The sequence below is a fragment of the Chelonia mydas genome, chromosome 4 (assembly GCF_015237465.2).
Source record: "Chelonia mydas isolate rCheMyd1 chromosome 4, rCheMyd1.pri.v2, whole genome shotgun sequence".
NCBI classification, from domain to species: Eukaryota; Metazoa; Chordata; order Testudines; family Cheloniidae; genus Chelonia; species Chelonia mydas.
In genome coordinates, this window is record NC_057852.1 from 32,013,772 (window position 1) to 32,032,307 (window position 18,536).

Below are 18,536 nucleotides of genomic sequence, written 5' to 3' on the forward strand. Positions count from 1 at the left end.
TTGGATCATTATTACCATTTTACAGATGGAGAACTGAGATACAGACATTTATGTTAAAAGTGGGTGATAATTTTGGAAACCCAATTTGAGATGCCTATAGCCTGATTTTTCAGAAAACGTAATGTTTTATAGCACATTATATGTTGAAAACACAGTTCCTGTTAACTTCAGTGCTCAGCGTTTCTGCAAATCTGACCTCACGGTCTTAAATTGGGCACCTGGAAAATGAGGAACACACAATTAGTGGCCACTTGTGAGATGTTTGGTTTAAATGACTGTTCTAGTATTACACAGGAACTTTGTGGCAGAGGCAGGGATAGAATCCAGTTCTCCAGGGTGGCATTCAGTTGCCTTAACAATGAGATCCTCATTTCTCTTCATGCAATCCCCTGCCTTGTTCACCTTCCAACTTCTGCAACATATGGGAAGGTGCAGTACAGACAATAGCTTCATTCACTACACAATTCATTCATTCCCTGAGCACTAGCCGTCCTGTACACTGAATGAGGCAGAAATCATGTGTAAAAGACAGCATGCAGTTGTGTAATTAAAGATTGTATCACAATACATATATGCCCGTGGGCTTTATTAAGATTGCTCATGCTTAATTGTGGCACTTCCTGACTTTTCAGCACTTGCCTTTACAACCTTAATGTTCTTTTAATGAGTTTTGTATGGAATTTCCTAGGTTTTTTTAAAAAGCAAACTGAAAAAACAGAAATGCCATCATGTGGAATTATATTGATATCCACATGATTCATCAGCAGGGTTGGAACCTTTTAGATCCATCATGTGGACCTCTGCCACTTGAGCTAACAGAGTGATGGATAATATTAATAGGTTGTCTCCCTGTATGTGGACCAGCCACTAACGGGATATGAAGCGCATGCTTTGCCAATGGGTTGCACTGCTATTTGCTGATGGTAACAGAATGCTAAGACTCTGGGCATCCTGGGTTCTCTTCTAAGTTCTGTGGAGAATGTTCTCTTCTGGTTATAAACCCATCTGCTCCTGTGCACCCCAACCCCTACTCCTTCTGTCCCTGGCTCCTCCAGTCTGCCCTCATCTTAATCTCTGCTCCACCCACTCTAATCCTTTTCTCAGTTTTACCCCCATCCCTCAGTTCCCAGTCTCCTGCTGGTCCTAGTGACTTCTTGTTCCTGTGGCTGTCCCAGTGTCCCACCCCCACTTGTTCCCCATCATTAATTTGAATGTGTTCTAAGCTCAAGTTTAAGAATCAGGCTTATGCGCAGCAGCAATAATGCTGCTTTTAATGAGCTGTAAGAAGATACAGTGAATAAAGACCTTTTTATTTATTTTTAATTATTAACAAGGTCTTTCAAAATACTGTTTAAATATTTAAATTGTGCCACCTCGCTGTGATAGCGGCAGTGCAAAAGAGGTATCTGAATGACATATTACAAGCTTGGGCCTGGTTCTGCTACAGCTGCTTAGCCAAGTAGTGTCATTGAACTAAATGGAACTTCTTGTGTATGTAAAGATTACTCACATGAGTAAAGCATGTAGGATTGCACTGGTGATCCTTCCCTTCACGGATCCACCTTCTGGAAGCCGTGATCCCAGCCTCAGAGACAAATCACCTCTGTAAATGACCATCCTGTATCCTTCTGGCCCACAAACTCTGGAGGGAGCCTCATTCAATTCTCCTCAGAATAGGGAAGGTCATGGTGACACAGAGCCTTTTTTTGAGTGTTAAAGAATAAAGAAATGGCGGATAAAGAAATGCCATTGTCTAAACAATCCAGGGCAGGGGAAAATCTGTGGATACTTGGAACTGCACTGTTGCTTGTCTGTTACTGAGCTGATAACTCATTGATGTTGACACTCCTACTTCCTGTTCAGTTCAGACATATTCTAGTAATAACAAACTGAATGACGTGCATCACACAGTACATCTGGAAGGCCATGAGTCTGTTTGCTGGTCAGATACTACATAAACTGGAGTATCCAAAAAGTTGAGCATTATGTCCTATAACCCGAGAACATAATGCTTGTTATCAATCTGTTTTCTGATGTGTATTTGTTTTTTATAACTGAAAAGACACTTTATGTGTGCACTGTGGTGTTAAAATGTGAAGTGAGGTACAAGGGCTAAGTATTAGTAGTATTTGTGCTGCTTTCATTAATATATTATTGTTGATTAGATCAGAACAATAATAAATGTTCTATTTTCAGCTATATGTCAGCCTAGATGCAAACATGGTGAATGTATTGGACCAAACAAATGCAAATGTCTCCCAGGATATACCGGAAAAACCTGCAACCAAGGTAAGAAAGCAAATCTTTTAATTAAAAAAACAAACAAACCCTGCATATGAGACTACAGAAGAATTTTTATCTTAAAAAATTAAATAATATTAAAAACATTAAATATATGCATAGCAGCTTCAATTTTCTGCTTATTCATAAATAGAGTATACCTGTATTGAATTCATAAAGGGAATGTACTGTATATTCTGCACTTGCAGCATAATGGACTTCATCTACTAGGTCTTTTACAGATGTAATGTATAATGATAATAAGGGTTTTCTTAGCCCTTGAGTCTAATGGTCTATGGGTATTTAAAGTCCCTTTAATTTAGGCTGCTTTTCACCTCATCACTAGTTGATCAGAGAAAACCAGTTTGGTGTGTTAGTGCAAAGTTAGATAATTGCTTATACTTCTCTAAAGTAGTAAACAATATGATGATTCATATTGATATTATAATATAAAATGAGTCAGTCAAATCAAGGAGTTAACAATAATACAACGTTAAATTGATTAACTACTAAGAGAACAATTTAAGAAGAAGAACTAGTCAAGTTATTGCATTGGCACAACCAGTAATCAAATCACAAAGCTGACACAATACAAATGATTAAATGATTTATTTAATCTTTCTACCCCTATGCATTTACTTAGCAGTTTATACTTTCCCTTGTGGAAAGACTAGGTTAAGGGTTAAATCTTTATGGATCCCAAATAACTTAAGATGAGCAGTGCAAATTTATTAATTGGTTCACCACTTCATCGATGGAAAGTGGATATACACTAGCCTTTGCAAAACCTGAGCAGATTTACCACACACTTCAGGGAAGCTCACTGGTAAAGATAAACAGTTAAATTTATTGGCTACAAAAGATAGATTTTAAATGACTGTAAGTGTTAGGCAAAAAGTCAGAGTTAGTGACCAAAAGAAATAAAATATAAGCACGCAGTCTAAACTCTCAACCCTATTTGACTGGGCAACAACTATACTAAGCAATTTTTCTCACACCAATGGATATTGTAGTCCTTAATATGCAGATTTGTCCCTTAAATCTGGGCCAGTCTCCTCTGTTGGAGTCTTCAGTCTTCTTCTCAGTGTCTTTGTTGCTTGCAGCATAGGTGGGGGCAGGAGAAAGGCCAAGCATGGGGCCCCTGTGTTCTGTTTTATACCTTCTGTCCCATGTGTTTGTAGAACACAAGTCCAGGCATGTTTCATGGGCATTGCTGAGTCCCCAGGCAAGGTTGAACAATTCCCCTGGTGTGGGCTCATGCAGGTGAGTCATTGAATTGTAGCTCCCTTGCTGGACGATGGCTGTAGATGCGTTGTTTGACACCCTGCCCGGACGTTGGTTACTTTCCTTGCTGTTGTCTCTAAGGGTCTAATATCTGGCTGATTCCCCAACTGACAGCATGTTTTAGTGACAAGCTTACAACACAATTCTCATAACTTCATATGCATTAATGATATACATATATGGATAGAAAAATGACTTTCCGGAAATCATAACCTTTCCCCTGATACCTCACACAGCCTGCTTTATATGCAAGACCACAATCATATATAAATGAGGAATACGGGGGTTGCAGAGTGCTACCCCGAGGTACAAAAATGTCTTTGCTTCACACACACACACCTCTACCTAAAAAGGCTAAGAAAGTATTTTTTTTTCTGGCAGGCGTCCTTGCACAGATGTTCAAATGTCCTGCTAAGGAGACAGAAAGTATAAGGTTACTTAGAAAAATAAGTGTGTGCTCTTTAATTTATATGTCTTTGAAGCTTCAGAGTCAGTTAAAAACTGCAGGTTGGGGAGCCAGGCAACGACTTCTGGCTCAGGTACCATCATGCTAGCGGACATCATTCTTGGGTTAGATGGCTGGTCTGCAATGTCTTTGTCTCTGCTTTCCTTGAAAGGTTAAGTATGAATATCAGATATAGTAGCGGTGTTGTGGTGATCTCAAGAATAGCACACTTTTTCCTTGTTTGCCTGGTCCTTTGTGGGTGAAACTCAGACTAATATTGTCCCACTGGACTTCCTGTTGTGACCTTCTGACTGAATCAGGGGATCTGCATTGTCCGATTCTGATTAGGTGACGTCGGTATGAATCTTAGTCCACTTTGGGGTTTCTCCTTTTAGGGTACCGTTTCTTAGTTACATCCACAAGTCTGTGCTTTTCCACAATAAGCAACACTGAGGGAATAAGAGGAGGTGAAAACTCTTATCAAGATGATTTCACCCCCTTGTATTTAGGTGAACAGCTGAGACTCTTCAGTGGCCTCTGGACTGTTGTCTTCCTGGTCATAACATTGTCCTTTGACCTTACAAAAGTACAAAAATACAAAAGTAGTTCCTTACCCATCCACACATCCCAGCTTATGCTTCCTCAAAATGGGCAAGGCCTCATACACAAAATAAACATTTACTGAACTGTTGCCACCTCAGGGATACTGGATTAAAGGTTATTTCATTCTATGAAGGCTAAGAGTCAAGCTGCTTCAAAGCTACTTATTAAATCCATTAACATAAACTTATTAAATATATAATCAATTAAAGTATTTCCTTGATGTCTACAAGATTGTATGTCCACACTACTCTGATGCTGTGATCTGAATATGCAGCGTCACTGGCATCATTAGTGTTTTGAAGCAGGAGAAGCAATTTAGACAATGCCTATTAAAAGTAGACTAGAACTCTCTCCAATCTAACTTGCCCTATTTTTAAGATGTTTTAAATTTTATAATTTCCAAATTTTGAGGCCATATCTCTAAAGTCCTGCAGTCATTGTGTGATTTCAGTTGACATTTTTCACAGGTAAAGGCCTCAGTTCAGGAAAGCATTTAAGTATGTGGGTAAATTGAATTGAAGTCCATGGAATTTAGCACCTCTGTGACATACAATCCAGACTGATGAGTAACTGCTCTGTAACCAGGGGTATCCCTTAAAATGCCTTGCTGCTCACAAACAGTCTCCAGCATGAACACGCTCCCAGCTATGTCTGTGTGTCTGCTGCAGCCAGCCAGCCAGCCAGCCACACCTTGGCTCTCACCAGCCTTAAAAACTACCACAGGGTTACCCCAACATACTCCCGATCTCAGATTTCCCCCCCGAAATATATGTCCTGTACTGCACAGCCCTCTCCTGGAAAGTCGCAAATATACTGAGTCCATTATTCCTTTAAGGGAATAATATACACACAACTTGTTGCCCCAAATGGAGTTACTCAGACACTTCATCTTGAACATAGTTAATTAGATAAAACAATAACATAGGTTTATTAACTACAAAGAGATATTTTAAGTGAGTACAAGTAATAAGACATTAAAGTCAGAAATGGTTACAAGAAAAATAAAGATAATGTGCTTACTGGTGCCTAACATAATGAACTGTATTAAATTCAAGCAAAGTGGTCACCATAGCAGATTACTGACCAAACTCTCAGATCAAGACCTTTTCCCCAGAGTCCAACCATTGCTTTGTCTCTTCAGGTGCAGTGAATGTGATTGAATGAGAGAGAGAGGGGCGCATGGGTTGTTTGACCCTCCTTTTTATAGTTTCAGTCCCCTGCTTGAAAAACATTTCTAGTTGAGAACAGGACCCAAAGAATCTATGTGGAAGGATAGTCCCTTCTGGTTTTTGCACCTGTTTGAACTTCCTTTGTCTTCCCTTCATGCTTGTTGACTCTGTTTACTGCTTAAATGCAAAATCAGCAGAGCACACATACTGTTGTTCAGGACAGACCTGTGGGGTTTGGAACATGTGTCAATAACACCATCCAGGGAAACCTTATAACTTCACATACAATGTTGCTGCATATATTTTACCTGGACAATACTGACCAGCGAATTATGAGTTTTCAAATGACACTTACAAGGCATACTTTGTATGAAGATCATTAGAAGAGTGTACAGGATGTGAATACAGGACTGTTTTCTGTCACAAACTCCTTAAAGTTAAGCATATACATATGTGCTTTACTGAATCAGGTCCAAAAGATGTAGCTCCTGGCCCTTTACAAAGGTAGTGAGGTAATTTCGGCACCAAGCTTAAGTTATGATAGTGAAATAGTTTTTATTTTACTGACAATTTTTAATGCACATGTTTTTAATTGAAATATTCTCTTCTGCAGTGTTGTTAACCCAAAACTACCTAGAACACCCCCCACAATTCATAATTAAAAGCTGAAAACAATGTTTTTCCCTTCTTGCTAAATTACTATAGCCGCAGTTTTAAGAGTCTTCCATTCATGTAACTGACCTCCAAAAATGCAGAGAGATTTATATAGCACAGAACATTACATACAATTATAATACAGGACTTTTATTAAGTTGTGAAGACTAAGACATGTATGTATGCAGTAATATGTCATAAAGACAGTCACAGTCATCCTCTCCAGTTGTCTAAAATGATAGAAAAATCTTTATAGCCTTTTTTTCTGAAAAAGCAGATGGGGATGTTGTAGGAAACAGCCAGGCTGTTATTCAGAATTGTATCCTCTGATGTTTACTAATCCTTCTGTGGCACACTGATTTCTAAATATATTTTCTTTTAAAATATATTCTTTTCAGATTTGCTAATTCTTTCCTGACAGACTTCTTTGGAAATAAATGGTTCCTCCCCTTTCCTCTCCTGCTCCTTATTTCTGCTCTTATTTCCCCTCTTCTTTTCTTTCCGCTCTAGTCCAACACTCATAAGGATGGCATGCTGTGATTTTACTATTTTGAGTACGCTGTCTTGATCACTTTAGAGCTTTACCTAGAGAGTGTTCAGTACAGTTTTAGATGCACAGTAACATATATTAGCTTTATAGTATTGTATGTATGGTACACAGACCACCTCAGGCTTTGATGTCCTGAGCTAAAACAGTGTTGGACCTGAGAAACCGCCCAGAAACCCAGGATGCTAGATGAAGTATGGCAGATGGTTTGGTGGGCGGCCCTCTTGTCTCTTAGTCAGTATTGAGCCAGTGTTCCAGCATGGTACCAGTGACACTCTGTTACTGGAAGTGATACGTAAGGTTTTCAAAATTGCCTAACTAACTTACAAGCACAAGTCCCATTGTCCTCCTAAGTCACTTAGGCACTTAAGAAAATCCTACTCTGTCTTTTTGTTGAATTGTAAACTGAAGCCCTGTTCATAGCATTTTTCAAATCACAAGATTAGGATCATTAACACAGTGTCCTAATCAGATTGCAATTTGAATGACAGCATTCTGCCTGAATAAAACAATTCCCCTTGTGTTTCCATTGAAGATATTTCAATTGCCATCCTGCAATAAAAGCATTATTATGCATTGTTGCTGGCATAGACAGTCTGATGCACTCATCTCCAGGGAAAATATATATATCTCCAGGGTATAAACCACTTTATCTGCAATTGGTTTTGTCTAGATGAAAGTCACTATATGAATACAAGGTGTTACTGCTGTTATTAGACGTTATATTTAATCTATTTAGTACCCTGTTACCTCTTGTGAACCAAGTAAAGGATCACCTGAAATCTCATAATGAGATGCTGAACTTCAACTGACTGGTTACATCTGAAAGTCAATCACTCTTCCCAGGGGCATTGGAGTATAACCTTTAACTTTTGCTTTAGTTCATGAACACTAAATTACAGTTGCCTAGCACCTTTGTATGAGTGTGTTGTTAGGAGGTTAAATTGAGTTGGTAGCTAAATTGCAATACCCTTCTACTAGCGGTAATAGAGTGCTCCCCATTGTTTATTTTGTGACCTTCACACTTCAGTTTTGGTTTTTCAACCTCATTTTGCAGTTTGGGTCAGCGTTTGAGATAGATGGTAGCTGGAGATAGTTAAAAAATGTTGAAAATTTTAAAAAAGTTTACCAGCTTTGTAAGCTAGATGTGAAACAACCAGCATATTTTGCAAAACATATTCTTCAAAAATTTGCAACTAGCTCTATAGTGATAGCTGTTTTCCTGGCCTAATACGTGTTGTGTTTGCTACTTAGTGAATTGATATGTAGTACAAGTTATTAAAGACTCTCAAATTTGTGTTATCAATATAAAATGTTTGCAGGGTTTTCTGTGAAAGGTGATGTATTACAGTAGACAAAGGACGGTTTTCTATATAAAATTAAAGAAATACAGTAGCATGTGTTCCACAACTGATTTTCTGAATGCTATTGTTCCAGGACCAGCTTACAAACATAATGTACGTCTCTCTCTCTTTTTTTTTAATGCAGCTGATAGTCTGCATTGATGGTTTTTGACATAATAAAGTAATACATCATTACAGGGATTTGGCCTTTTGACTATTATTATGCCTTTTCCCCCTCGTGAAGCTGAGCATCTGTATACAAGCCCAACTGTTCGGCACAGTGAACCACCTCTGTTTGGCTCCCTGGATCATCATGCGACAAATGTGCCTTCAAGGGGTGAGAAAGTCCTTTATTTCAGGTGGTGTGCTCCTTCCACCTGCATGGCTTTATACGATAATAAGAAGTTCTTGCAAATGTACTGAAGTACGATGAATTAATGGCTGCCATGTGAAAGCCAGGCTTGCAGTATCATTGGCATGCAAAGCAAATATGCAGTTACACTTTCTTGATGCTGTTATTGCTGTATGCCTGTATTCTGAAAAGACTTGACTCTTGATAATCTTTTTAACTTCCTATTGTTTTTTCTTTTCTGCTTTGTTCTTTCAGGATTTGCTGATTTGCTTTTTCTAAATTCCTTTCTATACCGGCATAGCTAGGTCACTGTAGCTATGCTGCTATAACTCCTTAGTGTAGACACAACCTAGAGTTTTCCTACCAATCAAAGGAACCCCACGTCCCCAAACGTAAGCATTCTTTCGTCGACATAGCTCCATGTGCTGGGGGTTAGACTGGCGCAGCTACGGTGCTTGGGGTGAAAACTTTTAAGTGTAGATCAGACATAAACCAAGAGCAATGGAAATTGTTTATCAGGTTCAGGTGAAGATAACAGTGTGATTTATTTTCCAGCTTTGTTTCAGAGAAAGACCATTGTTAACTTCAGAGTTTGGCTATTATTGTATTGTCTATTAGACAAATGGTGTGATTTGAATAGACATGTCTGAGGGTGTGCAAATCTGCGCACGCTCTCTCTCTTTTAAGTGAAACTGATGACATACTGAAAATAAAAACTGATCTTTTTTTATGTATAGGTGATGAAGGCTTGAATATTTTATCAATGGCTTCCTGTTCTAGCTTAATCTCAGTAAATTCAATAGTGAATATTTGACCTCTGTTTTCCCTGGTCCAAGTTAGAAGGTAGAAACAAAAGTTTGAATGTTATACAAAAGAATGCTAGGCCTTTGTTGGGATTCTGTGAAGGGGCTAATTAAAGAAAACTAAGTACTTTATACAGCAGACTCTTGAGGAAAGAAACATGTCTGCATACAGAAAATCAATCTTTATCCAAGATGATGCCTCAGAGCAATGCCCCTACACTAGTTGAACAAGTCACACCCAGATGTACCGTATACCACCAGTTGTCTTTCCACTGTTTTTACATTTTTCATCTCTCTCCTTTTGAAATGTAATATTTATGCTCAGCAGCCTGCGCTTATGTTCTGGACCTGCTTTCACAAGCTCCTCCAATACCCAACCTGCTTTTACATTTAGCACTTTTTAATATGTTACTTGCAGCTAAGAATGCTATTTTTGTATTGACTGTATAATTACAGCACTTAAGTTTAAGTGGTTTAATGGTAAAATTGTCTAGTTTGGAATAATGAATGAAGATCCCTGTCAGCAGTATAATGGGACTTGCTAAACGCCTCATTTGATGTTAATGCACCTTGTATTTTTAATTCCATTATAACTTTCTTAAGGAACAAAAGGAGTGACGTTATATTAAAATAAAAATAATGTACAAGTTTTATTTATGGAAAGTTCTGATTTTAAAACCTTTTACCTTTCAATCTTTTAGAGGAAAATTCTGCTGTTTTCTTTTTCCCTTTTGATGGAGGAGTATTTATTCTAAGTGAGCTATCATTATAGACACTGTTTGAAATGCCAAATTGATATCTCTAGATAAGTAACCTGACCTTTCTTAAAACCACCATATGTTTGCAGTATATTCAGTGTGTTGCTATAGATGACCCTTTAACTGCTAACATGAGCCTGAACCTGTTTAAGAATAACATGACCTTACATAAATAACAAAAATATAAAGCATCTGAAGATGATGGAGAATGCTAATAGCAGGAATGTTTCTGAGCTGTAAACAGGTGCCAGAGAACAGGGATGCAATATGTATGCACACTGACTGATTCATTTTTCCTCTTGCCCATATGCAGAATATCCATAAACTTCTGAGAAGGGCATGCTGTTGCACGTAGTCTGAGTGTGGAGCTATATAAAGAGAACCATCATTGTGTTAATAAAAGATTTTATGAAGAACCAAATGAACCTCCCAGTGACCGTTCACCTAGGAAATTGAATATTACATGCTGTGGTGTACAGAGTATATGCCTATCTACACGGAAATTGGGAAGGAAGCTACAGTAGTGTTGGCAAAGAGGGGTTGAAAATGCTACACCTGGGAAAATAAAATTGGACAGTAGATTTGTTAGTAAGCCCATGGAGCAGCACATTGTAACATTTTAGCCTATTTTGAAAGCACTGGCTTTGCAGTTAGGTAATCAAGGTGATGACACACACTTTCCTTCTCACTAATACTGGGAGATTTTGTAGCATGAGTTCAGATTAAAGGATTAACGACAAACTATCTCTCAATAGCAAAGCGCAAAGGCAGAGGGGAAAAACATTTTTAAATCTAATGGAGCTGTACGAAGGGTCTTACTTTGGCTCTCCTTTGATGTTGAACCATTAGCATGACAGCCATGCTACCACTGAAACAAATCTGCATCTTTGTTTAAAGACCAGGCATCTTCCAAGTATTTACAGCATGCTTATCAAGATCTGAATCGAAAGCATTCAAAACCAATACTGGGACTGCTTTCATTCACATGCAGAAGTGGAATTAAGGCTTGGTCTACACTAGCAACTTACGCTGGTATAACTGCGTTGCTCAGGGATATAGAAAATCCACACCCCAGAGTGACACGGTTATACCAAGTTAACTCCCGGTGTAGACAGAGCTATGTCAATGGGATGGCTTCTCCGGTAGCCATAACTACTGCCTCATGTGGAGGGGAGTACCTATGCCAACAGGAGAAGTCCTACCATCAGCATAGGACTTTGCTTCTGATAAATTAACAAGTTTTAAGTGAAATTGTGTGGTTCACAAATGAACAACCTGACTATTTTGAGTGACCAGGTGCTTAGCCGGTATAGAGCAGCATAGCTACATTGACTTCAACAGAACTATATCGTTTCACATCAACTGAGGATCTGGCCCATAATGTACAGTACTTTAAATCAGAGAGATTTACAGGTCAGTAACAAGCCACAATTTGAACCTGTAATTACATAATAATTTACCAATTAGATTTGTAAGTAGGTTTATGAATAACAGGGTTTGTTTTTATTTTTACCCTTTTAAGATGTAAATTGTGGGCCATGCATTATTAGCTCTGTACTAAGTCAGTACTCCCTCTCATACCACCAGCATATCTGTGCTTTCTTACTGAATTTGAATTTTGTGGGCATTCATAGTTCAGTCCTTATTTTCCGTTACAATTTTTTTGTTAGCTAGAGCTACAATTGTGGGTTGAACATTTTCATAATGTGTAATTCATTAGTTCCTTGGTGTAGTTCAGTTTAAACCTGAAATCCAGAATCACAGGTAATCTTTAACACATACATTAGCAATGCCAAATACCTTCTTCAATAGATAGGTAAAAATATACCTAGCTTCTTCCTCCCCTCTCCCCACACAGCCTTCTACATTTTACTTTTACAGTACTCCGAAAACGTATTGGACTGACAGATCTAGATAATGAAGTGCCAAATTTCTCTCCCAGACCGGTACAACAGTGGCAATGCCAGCTTTCCCATGCTATCCCACTAATTTCCTCAAGCAATCTAAAGGGAATACCTCTAGAAAGGAGATGGTAATTCAGCCTCCATACACATTCAGTCAATGTCGTCTCTGCTGAAATTCCTGTTACTTCCAGTTAATGCTAATAGTGCCAGTTAGTGCCATTTCTGAGAGTGGAATTTGTAATGTGGACAAAAAGGGGAGTGGATTAACTGGTAAATGAACCGAACAACATTATTTACTTCACATGGGGTACCGAACAGTGCTCACGTAGCCAAATCTGATCATAGTTGAGATGAGCTGGATATGAAAGACTCATCCCTTCCCCCATCTTTTCTCAACTTTTAAAGTACTAGAACAACTTTAAATGCTCCTTTTTCATGCGTAATTTGTTTGTTTGCTTGTTCTCTCCTCTCCCTGTTAATTTCAGATCTAAACGAGTGTGGATTAAAGCCTCGGCCATGCAAACATCGATGCATGAATACCTATGGTAGCTACAAATGCTATTGTCTGAATGGATACATGCTTATGCCAGATGGATCATGTTCCAGTATGTCAAGACTCCTTAGCTTTCTTTTTTCAAACTCCAGTTAATATTTTTTAATCCCTTGAGGTGCTCAGTAAATATCTACTGGACAAGGATCAGTCCCAAGGCAAAAGCCTCCTCTTTCTGAAAATTGTGCATCAATCTGGTAAAATTAGATTCAAACAATAATAAATAATTTGATTTTTATTAGTTATATTACCCATTTTCCCAATCTGTTCTTCAGCTGTGTAAATCACTGTTATTCTGCCTCTGGGGATAGGCACTTGCTGTGCTCTCAGCAGCAAGATATGTGCAATGCTGCTATATTATGGCCACATACATGTAAAATTGTTAAAGAAACAGATGCCTGCTGGCTCCACAGTGTACCACTGTCCTGTGATCTTACTAGAAATCCAGTTCCTCCTCTCTCCCATAAAAGTAGATATTTTGAGTATATGAACAGAGAAGGAGCGAAAGACAATAACCTTTAATTAAAGATATTAAACAGGCTTCACGGCAGTCAGGAGTTGGCATTTTTAAACGAGTGCATCCGTGAAGGATTTTTAGTGCATATTGGGGTTTATTTTCAGCATGGGAATTGTGTGCCACAACACGGCTAGCTAAAATCTGTACTCTATGACTTAATGTCTCTTATAAATACAATTTGTGAAATGAGGAGCACAAATTTACAGCATATATATTTGCTTTTGAAGGGCCTAACCCAACTCCTGTTACAGTCCGCAGGAGTCTTTCCACTGACTTTCATGGTAGCTGGACTGGACCTTTATGCTCCAAAGATTTCAACGACTTACCTGTATGATGCTGAGTCCTTTTATTTGGTCTAAATGTGTAACTGTTTCTCCCTAGATGCTCTTTCTTGTTCAATGGCAAACTGTCAGTATGGCTGTGATGTCGTGAAAGGAGAGGTACGCTGCCACTGTCCTTCTCCAGGCTTGCAGCTAGGGCCTGACGGTAGAACCTGCATAGGTAAGTTATTAGTCACGGTTACTGATTTCACTGTTTTCCTCAGGATGTTTTCTTCTTGAACCAAAACACAGTTTCAATGAATTTATCACATATATAGGGAATACATCATAGTAAGGTGTGGTGTAAAGATTTTATTGACATGAGTTTGGATAGCCACGTTACTCAGATATTCTCAAACCAGTACCAGTCATGTATTCTGTGTATATCGTGTTACAGAAATAATATTTTCAGCGAACTTTAGAGAGTTAAAAAAATTATTGGGACTATATTTTCATATCCCTTTGCCTGTAAAATCAGGTGCCATAGCTAAACTGTGCAGGACTCAGAGGGAGCAATAAAACCTCTATAAATGACTTGAAGCAGCTTTTCTAGACATAAAAAGTCATGGTTTTAAGGACCAATATTTTGAGCCCTTCCAGAGGTAGAAGCAAGTGCTGTGCATTCCACAGGGAATCTGGGAATCTTCCCTCTTCAGTAGTGTAAAGCTCCCATTTGTAGCCAGCAGGATATCAAGACATCAAGGAAGGACAGCTTCTCCACATATGCGGTGGTGTAAATATGATGATAGCCATGTATCTCTTGAAGTTTACTGTACTTGTATAGTATAGAACAAAATATATACACACCTGTTCAAGGAGGACTACGTTTCAAAACATTTTGTGTCTGAATGATATTTCAGATATGTTTATTATTTATTCTACTTACCTGCAATTCAATGTATTATTTATAGTTTACAGCCCACTAATTAAAGGCTCCCAGTGCTTGAGAAATTAAGTACTACTTTGGATGTTTGACATATGTGTTTGGGGCATGTCCCCAGTTTGTTTCTGCTTTATACCATCATCCTTGATGCAGAGTGTGTAAGTAACCATTTTTCTGTCCAAAAAACTGCCCACTACACCCTTCAAAATCTGTCCGTATTTCTGGGATTCTCTCTACAACCTTGAGCCAGCTAATATAAATCAATTAAAACAGTCAATGTAAAGTAAGGCTACTCTTGGTAATTTCTAAACTTAACTCCCACCAATCTGAGCATAATGTCTATCTCTTTCTTGCTGTGCTTTCTGTGTTGGCATAGGAGATGTGGCATATAAAGGGAGCACAACCAAAAACTGAATTCAGGTCTTCCATAGGGTAGCGCCCAAGCATTGGTATAAGGCTACCAGACTGGGGCAAAGAGGAAATTTTTAAAAGATTTTTGACAGTTCAGATTGCAAATTCAATTTTTGAGAGTTGAAATCAATTTGAGGCAGATCATATCTTAGCTATATTATTAAGAATGCAATTAATTTGTGTTTACAGATGTTGATGAATGTGCTACTGGGAGAGTTGTCTGTCCCAGATTTAGGAAATGTGTTAATACTTTTGGAAGCTACATCTGCAAGTGTCATAAAGGCTTCGATCTGATGTACATTGGAGGCAAATACCAATGCCACGGTAATAAAATCCATTTCTTTCAGTGAGTCTTGCATGCATAGAGCACACATATGTTTCCTGTAATACCAATCCAAGGTTTATTATATTAGTATATTAGCTGGCTTATAGAGACTGTATTAATCACTTTATTATGGGCTGAAAACAGATTGCTTTAGTTTATCCTATATTAATTTTATGAAATAGAATTACATTGAATATGAAAATGAAAAAATATACATTTAAGCCCTGATCCTGGAAGTGGCTCAGCGTGGTATGATTTCTGTAGATTTCACTGGGGCTTCTTGCAAGCAGTTGCTGGTCTGGGGCCTTAGTGAACTTCCCTAATTTTTCTCAGTGCTTCAGCTGATGATCATATTAAAGAAAAGTGATGTTGGAGATTAAGTTGTGTTGCTTCACATGTGACCATGCTTCCAGTTACTTCAATGAGAAGGCCCTGCACAGAGCACCTGCAGGTATAGGGACCTTGTTTGTGGCACTAGTATAGTGAAATAATATAAGATATTGTAAACAGTTTCCACCCTGGTATAATAGTGGTTAAAACACAGATATAGAGCAGGCTTAATTGCTTTGTTGGATCAGGGCCTTATAAATCACGAGCTCAATTATTTCCCACCCTTACAGGTCACCTTTAAAAAGTGGTCACAGAAATTATAAAATTTACTTGTAGAAACTATCTGTTGCCACAGCACAATATTAAACATGGTGATGCCAAGTTATATGCCTGTGTTATATAGGAGATTATTAGATGACCATAATAATCTCTTCTCGCCTTTTAAAATCTATGAAAAAGATTAATTTAGGATAAAATTCTCCTGGTTTCACTGGTGATACAATGTTATTGAATTTTAAAAATTTAGAATATTTTTAAATGATGACATCTGCTTATTGTAGGGTTTTTTTGGAGGGGGAAAGCATGTTCCTTCTCTCATGTGAATGACTTTTTTATATGATTTTTTGTTACAGATGTAGATGAATGCTCAATTGGCCAGTATCAGTGTGGCAGCTTTTCACGATGTTACAATACACAGGGAACCTACAAGTGTAAATGTAAAGAAGGATACAGAGGCGATGGAATAAACTGCCTACGTATGTAATGTGCTCTTTTTTTTTTTCTTTTGGGGCTGGAGGGGTGTCATGAACCTCAAAGCCAAATGTCAAACACCAAGGCCATTTATTAGGAAAGCTGAGAAACATGGTAAATTTTGAGATGCAGTAGTATCAGGCTCAGTTTCTCTCAGCTGTTTTTGAAAGATAATAAAGGATCAGATATTGTATTCAAAGTTTTAGGAGTCTTAACATGCCTGGATAAAAATATCTTTCCTTGAGATCTTTTCGTTATTAGAAAGAAATCCAGTGAACCCTATTCACAGCCGCATTCTATAAATGACTGTAATTGTTCTTGTTCTGAGCAAGTGCTAGGGTGTAGTAACTGGGGTAAGGTGTGATCATATACTACATCTTACTCTTTCTCCGTCTGTTGTATGCACTCTGAGTTCCGTGCCAGTCTCGTAGCTCAGCCAGACCCCAATGCTGAAGTGCTTAACTGAACTGGGGACTACATTATCATTGTTTGTTGCATGCTACTGGATTTTAAAAGATATTTAAGTAATTAGGGGGGATTTTAGCCTTTTAGTATTTGGGGGACTTTATTAATGGATAGAGCTATTTCTGGCCAATTTGCTATTTCTTTATGTAAAATCAGGCGTGAAAATGGTGAATAACAAATGGACGTACTCATTGTCAGATCGCGAAACCAGTGCTAAAGAAGGATACGATTTGCAGTTTGTGTGATTTACACATAATCTTGATTACTGTCAGGTGGCAAACATGTAAGACTTTGAAAGGTCTGCCAAAATAAATTAAGATTCACTGGAGACCTGGGTCCTTGGGGCAATCAACAGATGTCTCTGCTGATAGTACTAAATCTTTCAACAGCTTACAATACTGTAGATAATCAGATGGGGTTTGACTCTACTGAGGGACCAGACACTGGTGGATGGAATGCCTTTGAAATGGTTCTCTCAGACATCTCAGAGGGTTATGTTGGGCAAGAGACTGTCTCTTGGTGTTTCCACAGTTCCCAGCACAGTGGGTACCCAACTTTCATTAGGGCCTTTGAGTGGTATGTAATATAAATAAATAATAAAATAGTAAAGCATACATGACAATTATTCTAATAATCACTCTTTTTTCCCAGTCACATACAAACTCTCACTTTTTGACACCAACCAAGTTAAATTTTGTCACTCTTTCTGATTGAAGATTCTGGGGCAAACTGTGAGACAATATGGTGCCATTATTAGGTACATGGCACTCTACATAATAGTGAGACTAGATAGCTCTAAGTCTCCTTTTTGGGGGCCAAGATTAGGGTGACCATATTTCCCTATGCTGAATATGGGACACCTGGTAAAATTACTCATATTCAAGCGAGTTCAATGGCAATCAATCAGAACTATGCAGTACAAACATTCAAATTAATATCAAGCTGACCGAGCCCCTGTTAAAAAGAAATACTGCATAGTTGGATTCTTTTTATTTACCTTCTTATCTTTAAGGCTTTAGGGTTCACACAGGGAGGGGTCACACACACACACACACACCCCTACCCCCCCACCCCACCCACACGGGGAGAGGTGATACCTCTCTCACACATGGGGTGAGGGGGGTGACTGACCGACCCTGCCCTCCATGCCTGGCTGGATCCCGGGACAGACCCGCCTCTCCTGGTACGTGGCACCATGTCTTCCGAGGCAACACGTTGGGGGGTGGGGGGCATGCAGGGTTACATGCCCTCCCCTCCCCAGATTTCAGCCAGGCTTCACACGAGAATGTGGCCAGCAGAAGCCTTTCATCACTGTGTGGGAGGGAAGGGACAGGAGCTGCTTCCAGCCGCAGGGGAGGATGAGTGGGGAAGGGATGACGTGGCCAATGTCTTTGCAGAACTCCTCTCTTCTCTTCCCAGCCCCCTCCCCACCCTCATCTGTGACTGGAAGCAGCTTGTCCCTTCCTGCCTGCACAGTGTCGAAAGGCAGCTAACATCTCCAGGCTGCTGCTGGCCATTGACATAACCCATCCCCTGTCTACAGCGTGGGCAGGAAGGGGTTAAGCCCTAAGCATTGTGCACCAGGGCCCAGGGAACCTGACTGCAGGGGCTTCAGCGAACCCTCCAGAGACGTGGCTCAGCAGGGGATGGTGCCTAGGGGATGTAGCAGCCCCACGTTCCCTGGGGACAGGACCCAGGGCGGAGGTGTAGGGAGTGAAGAGGGTGCTAAGCCTCTGCCCCAGGGGCTGCTGTGGATCCTGCAAGTTCGGGATGTGAACAGGCTAGAAATCATTTCCACTCCCTTTCCCTGCCATTCCAGAGCTTAGCTGAGGGGCATAGAGGC

The 18,536-nt window shown here is 39.2% G+C and overlaps 1 protein-coding gene across 6 annotated transcripts in view; it reads left to right on the plus strand.

Moving 5' to 3' along the window:
* Nucleotides 1-18,536, plus strand: part of NPNT (nephronectin) — a 95,692-nt gene that overhangs the window by 44,441 nt on the left and 32,715 nt on the right. For 4 of the 6 annotated variants that reach the window (XM_037897008.2, XM_037897009.2, XM_043545297.1 and 1 more), the window contains 6 exons: nucleotides 2,197-2,289; nucleotides 8,570-8,662; nucleotides 12,628-12,747; nucleotides 13,591-13,710; nucleotides 15,013-15,147; nucleotides 16,111-16,233. In XM_037897008.2, coding sequence (XP_037752936.1) covers nucleotides 2,197-2,289; nucleotides 8,570-8,662; nucleotides 12,628-12,747; nucleotides 13,591-13,710; nucleotides 15,013-15,147; nucleotides 16,111-16,233 — 684 coding nt within the window. The remainder of the gene's footprint in view (nucleotides 1-2,196; nucleotides 2,290-8,569; nucleotides 8,663-12,627; nucleotides 12,748-13,590; nucleotides 13,711-15,012; nucleotides 15,148-16,110; nucleotides 16,234-18,536) is intronic. The other 2 variants (XM_037897010.2, XM_037897011.2) reach the window with 1 other exon arrangement.